The sequence below is a fragment of the Stylophora pistillata genome, chromosome 6 (genome assembly GCF_964205215.1).
Source record: "Stylophora pistillata chromosome 6, jaStyPist1.2, whole genome shotgun sequence".
Lineage (NCBI taxonomy): Eukaryota > Metazoa > Cnidaria > Anthozoa > Scleractinia > Pocilloporidae > Stylophora > Stylophora pistillata.
Window position 1 is genome coordinate 24,822,961 of NC_142524.1, and position 5,897 is coordinate 24,828,857.

Below are 5,897 nucleotides of genomic sequence, written 5' to 3' on the forward strand. Positions count from 1 at the left end.
TTCGTAAAAAGAAACCGTTTGCAATAGGTAATTTTGCCAAAATTTTAAAAATTTGGTTCGTCCTGGTAATTTCCTAGTCATCACAGAAAAAACTATACCTGTCTATCTCTAGTCTGTTTTGATAAATGAAGGGGAAATACTGAAAATATTAAACTAGAAGTCCAGATATTTGATTACTGGAGGAAAGGTTCGCATCTTGAACGCAATAGTAATATCTGAATTTCAAAAGTCAAGAAAAACATTTGGAGTTTGATTCCAAACGTTACTTTGAAATTTGTGGATCACAAGCTAAAGAAGGGAATCGGGTATCCACAACATGATATATTTAATTATTTAACATTTTATTATTATTATTATTATTATTATTATCTTTTTTAATCTCTCATACTCTAAATAGTCTTCATTATCGATGAAGGTATACCCGCTGAGACACTATTACAATGTAAATGTTTAAAAAGAAAAACGAAAACTTTGGTTTGGTGCCTTTTTTGCAACTGAGAGTCACAACATGGGCGAGGAAAGAACTCAGGAAAATACGGTAATCGAAATCATAAAAAATAGGGAGAACAGTTCAAGAAAAATAAGGTTTTAATTTGAAACATGAAATCAGTCAACAGAACACTGCAGATGTGTTAAAGACTAAGATGTTTTACCGTGATTACTTGGAAGACAAAGAGAAAGTCAAAATCTAAATTTGCAGCTATCTGACAGACAAAGCACGTAAAGCTGAAACTGTGCAGTTTGAAGTGTTCTAATAATTTTTAGACGCTAATGAGTTTAAAAGTTCTCATCTTAAATAATTTCTGTACTTTTGTATGCTTGATAAGGGTAAAATTTTGAGGGTTCGTTGATTGAGAATTTTAGGGTTTCATCACGTCACGGCTTCATTGCTTCGCTCATGCGATCATTTCGTTTGTCGTTGGCAGATGTTTTGCCAAACTCATAATAGTTGTGTAATTCAAACGAAGGAATGTAAAATAGAAACGAAAACAACATTAGAAAGGAGATATTTTTCCAAAGTTTACCATCAAGTCAGGCATAGAGTCAGGTAAATGGAAGTGTAATTCTCCGGCAAAACAAACTGACTTTATTGTGATTTGATGAACAGGTTTTGACAGTCTGTCAACTTTCTGTGGCTGGTTAATTGCACTGCAAGCAAATAATTGATTAACTTTTTAATTTCTTCATCCTTGCTGAAAATGAAACGCCATTTTTTAGCTGGCTCGCACATTATGGTTTTTCTTCTGGGGAAGCAATCTTTTCCACTGTGCCATTGCTTCACAAGGTAAGTAGCCTAAAGTAAGTTTTATCAGCCACATTTACGTTAATTATCAATCTTGTTCACTTTCTAAACTCTCGAACTTCTGTGAGGATGAGAATCTTTCCCTTGAAGATTTGAAGTAAATTTGAAAGAAGATCGTGATTTAGCAACGCTTTTCTGAACCTCAGACAATCATTGGTAAAGATAGATAAAAAGCAGATGGTGAAGTTTGTTCACCCAACTCATCAAGCTCTTATAATTAAAGGGGGCGGGGGGAAGGAGTCAGGTTGACGGTTAACGGTTAAAAATAAGCTTTTTTAATGGTTGACGATTAAACTTTATGTCATTTGACGGTTGATGGTTAATTTTTTTTTGGAATGTCGTTTACAAAACAAACTAAACGCCCGCATTTGGCTGTAATTTTTCACAATGATGGGCTTGTAAAGAACTGTTAATTTATAACACTTTGTATTAATAAATGACTAACGTTTTACGACACCTGTACTGTTTCCACATCGTAAGTCGGTTCTGTCGCCAACCAGTGTTACTCGGGACTACTAGAGGTGAAAGGACTAACTTAAATGTATTTCTGTGATATGTCAAAACTTTTATTTATAAACAACAGAACTTGACCCCAATCAAGGCAATCGTCTTGACATTTGATGGCTTCCAAGAGAAATTTTTTTTTATATGAAACCCTTTTTTTCTTTTTTTTTTTTTTGCTCACTTTTACCAAATGGATAAACTTTTAGAATGTAAATACCCCCTTGGCTTGGAAAACGGTGCAATATCTGACAGTCAAATTAGCGCCTCTTCTCAATGGGACAGCGCTCATAGCCCCGCAAGAGGCAGACTACATCTTCGTGATGAAGAGAAAGCTGGAGCCTGGTCAGCGAGGGCTAATGATGGCAACCAGTGGCTGCAGATTGATCTGGGAGGTCAGGAGACAAAGGTTACCCGCGTTGGAACGCAGGGTAGAAATGATAATAATCAGCGAGTTACAAAGTACAAACTGCAGTATGGCAATGACGAAGAAAGCTTGCAATATTTTAAGGAAGAGGGACAAAGTGCTGATAAGGTAAGGTAGCAAATTTTCAGCGGAATGTACTCAGAATTAGATGGATTTAAAATGCGTTCACATACAAAGAGTGGTAAGTGGGCCACAGAAACATTTGGTTTTGATACCTTCAACAAGATCAGAATGAAAGCGCAGAGGAACTGAATGTACCCGACAGAGTAAAGAAAGTTGTCAGAAGAGAGGGTGTTAATTCCTTTCATTAGCCCTTTATCTCCCAGAAGTGATAAATTTGTAACTTCTCCTTTAATATCCATACATTATCTATCACACAATTGATGAGAATACTCAAACTAATCAGGTAGAACTTCAATTTTGTCGTGATCTAACACCAAACTCTCATTACTGTTTTTTTAAGAGGAAATGTATAGCAGCAACCGGGGAGAATCAGCACTCAGATCTTGGGAATTAAAGTGTTGATCAAAACTGGCTGGAAGGTCTAAACTGCCACTTCTTAAACTTTTACCACTATTAGTAATTAAAATATTTCCAAGGGCTGATTGATTAATAATTCATAATATCTCTTAATAGGAATTTAGTGGAAACACGGACAGAGACACCGTTGTGGTGCACGTGTTAAGCCCACCAATAACTGCGCGCTACATTCGTTTCCGACCTGTAGTTTGGAATAACCATATTTCAATGAGAGCAGAGCTGTACGGCTGTCACGGAGGTAAACGAAAACTGCTCTTTTTTATTAATCTGCCCAAACACCACTTAGCCTGCCCCAGGCCCTGAACAGAGGAGGCAAGTGAAGAACTGGGAACAACAAATCGCGCTTGTGGTCCTCTTGGATACGGCTGCCTATGTTTTTTCTGACAACATCTTCTATTTTTGCGCACCCGCCTTCTCTTTTGATTCAGCTTACCGAAAGCCTGGCAGAAGTAGCGCATCTGTTTGAAAGCAGAATTGGTGGAAAATTACTTGTTAAGTTTGTAAGAAATGTAAATGCGTTCTTACATTTTGTTGACAGTCGAAAATTTAGAGTGTAAAGACCCTCTTGGAATGGAAAACGGTGTAATATCAGACGATCAAATCAGCGCATCTTCACAATGGGACATTCCTAATGGAGCAGATCGGGCCAGATTACATCTTGTACGAGTGCAAAAGGCTGGAGCCTGGGCAGCAGCGAGTAATAATGCCAATCAGTGGCTTCAGATTTACTTGGGAAGTCAGGTGACCAAAGTAACACGAGTTGCTACGCAAGGAAGATATGATCACGTTCAGAGAGTGACAAAGTACAAACTGCAATATGGTAATGATGGAAAGAGTTGGCAATATTTCAGGGAACACGGACATAGTGCTGATAAGGTAGACTGGTAAATTATTTACTGATGCTCTCAAAATGCTCCTCTCGCAATGATGAACACCATTTGTAGGTAATTGGTGTAATTATTTGTATAATTTGTCTCACTAATACTGATTGCAGGACGTCTTCCTTAAATATCGTACAAGTGCACATTTTGGATCAGAATAACAGCCCTTAGGGCGTGGGCGGGTTCAGTGTGTCTTATGGAGCATCATAGTCTAACGTCTTCTGTTATTATATGACGAATCCACCACTGAAAAAACGCATGACAACCCGCAATATATTTGTTTCATATAGAAAAATAATACCAATATTCCTGATTCTAACGTATGTTAATTTGTTAGGAGTTTACTGGAAACACGGACTCTGACACCGTCGTGTTGCACGCATTAAATCCGCCTATCAAAGCACACTACATCCGTTTCCTTCCAGTTTCTTGGAATACGCATGTTGCGATGAGAGTGGAACTATACGGCTGTCAGTATGGTAACGTAGACCTTTTTAAATACCGTAGATTAGGATCCATGTTTCGTTATCTATTTCTCTGGGTCACATCGAAGAGCTTATTTGTGGGTTGTAAATATTTGGATGGAACTAAATTTCGCCTGTAAATTTTGAATGCGAATAAGTAAAGATTTGGTAAAACATTTGACAATGAAAAACTGCGATAAAATATTATAAAGCATGACACGACGACAAATGTGATTATTCCTCTACACCAGATACTAAGACAAAATCTGTTGAAACTTTAAGAGTCAGTATTCCTTTCAAAGATCAAATCTCAGTGAACATTGCCAAAAGACAAATGCGCGATCTCAGTTCAAAAATTGACATTGATGTACAACCAGTCTACACCAGTAAGAAACTTGAGCAGGACCTAAAGCTTAAAGAAATCAAGCCACGCATCTTAAATCAGCATAGTGTTGTTTACTGTTTTAAATGTGATTTGTGTGATTCAAATTACGTCGGATATACGACGCGCCATCTGTTTCAACGCATTGCTGATCATCGATACTCTGCCATTGGTCGCCACCTGAGAGATGCCCATGGGAACATTGACTTACTCAATGAGAGCCAGTTTAGAATGCTTAAAAAATGCGACACGAAATGGGATTGTCTTGTTTATGAAATGTTGTACATAAGAACAATAAGGCCCAATTTAAACACCCAGAGCGATTCCATTAGGGCTAAACTCTTTGTTTGACTTTTAACGTTTTGTAATTTATTCACCGCTTCATTATATATATGCTCGATTTTATTATTTTAGTTTACTTGATAATGACGTTCTGGAAACGTCGAAACGTCGTGTCATGCTTTATAATATTTTATCGCAGTTTTTCATTGTCAAAAATTTTGAATGCTTGGCTTAAAAAACGTGATGGAACCGATGAAGGGAACAGCTTTCCTGATTACAATATCTTGGAATCTTTTCAATATTTTGATATTTAATGAAATATTTAATCTTGTATTATCCATTTAATGTTTTAATTAACGCTCTAGCGTTGGAGGCGCAGTTAAATCGTGTGTTGTTGCTGTCCGTGCCACCTTCCTTGAATAGAAAAAGTGACTAAAGGGTTTAAGATGTGAAAGAGGTCGTACAACAGAACAATTACAACATTTTGCAAAAAGTAGGAGTCACAGTTGTACAACTTGCCACAGAGGCTCTCTCTTTCTTTTTGTAATATACTAAAAAGCAAGAGAAATTGCCGAGTGCAAAAACCTCCTAAGCTCAAAACTCCTCAGTTCTGCAATATCGTTTACAACCAGTACGTTTACTTTAAGTTTCTCACAAGATCAGTAACTGAGGACAGCGTTTTAATGATTTTATCAACTTCATTTCGTTTAATATATCAATTTAAATTTTTTTTTTACCCTTACCATTGCTTTTAATCTCCTTTCTTTTTTAGATTCCTGCCGATCTCTGAAATTCACCTCATCAATAGATGGTCGCGCCCTTGTGGGTCACGTGATTAAAAACATTACTTTGCACGTGGGCATGCGTCGTTCCTGTAGAGGACAGTGTATAATTGATAATAGTTGTGTATCACTTAACATCGGCCCTTCGATAAATGATCAAGTATTATGTCAGTTGAGCGATTCTGATCACGTTGGACATCCTGAAGATCTAAAACCACGGAACGGATTTACGTACACTGGCACTGAGGTAATATTTCCAAAGAATTATGTATACTTCTATGTCATTCTTTGAATTTTCTGAAGACAGAGTTGAAAAAGAGTACTTGGGAAGAACT

The 5,897-nt window shown here is 37.1% G+C and overlaps 1 protein-coding gene across 2 annotated transcripts in view; it reads left to right on the forward strand.

Moving 5' to 3' along the window:
• The first annotated feature begins 487 nt into the window (after nucleotides 1–487).
• Nucleotides 488–5,897, forward strand: part of LOC148728990 (lactadherin-like) — a 6,724-nt gene continuing 1,314 nt past the window's right edge. For both annotated transcript variants that reach the window (XM_088725263.1, XM_088725262.1), the window contains exons 1-7: nucleotides 488–538; nucleotides 1,219–1,285; nucleotides 2,014–2,339; nucleotides 2,868–3,009; nucleotides 3,310–3,647; nucleotides 3,990–4,131; nucleotides 5,553–5,809. In XM_088725263.1, the coding sequence (XP_088581389.1) occupies nucleotides 509–538; nucleotides 1,219–1,285; nucleotides 2,014–2,339; nucleotides 2,868–3,009; nucleotides 3,310–3,647; nucleotides 3,990–4,131; nucleotides 5,553–5,809 (1,302 nt within the window). In that variant the 5' untranslated portion in view covers nucleotides 488–508. The remainder of the gene's footprint in view (nucleotides 539–1,218; nucleotides 1,286–2,013; nucleotides 2,340–2,867; nucleotides 3,010–3,309; nucleotides 3,648–3,989; nucleotides 4,132–5,552; nucleotides 5,810–5,897) is intronic.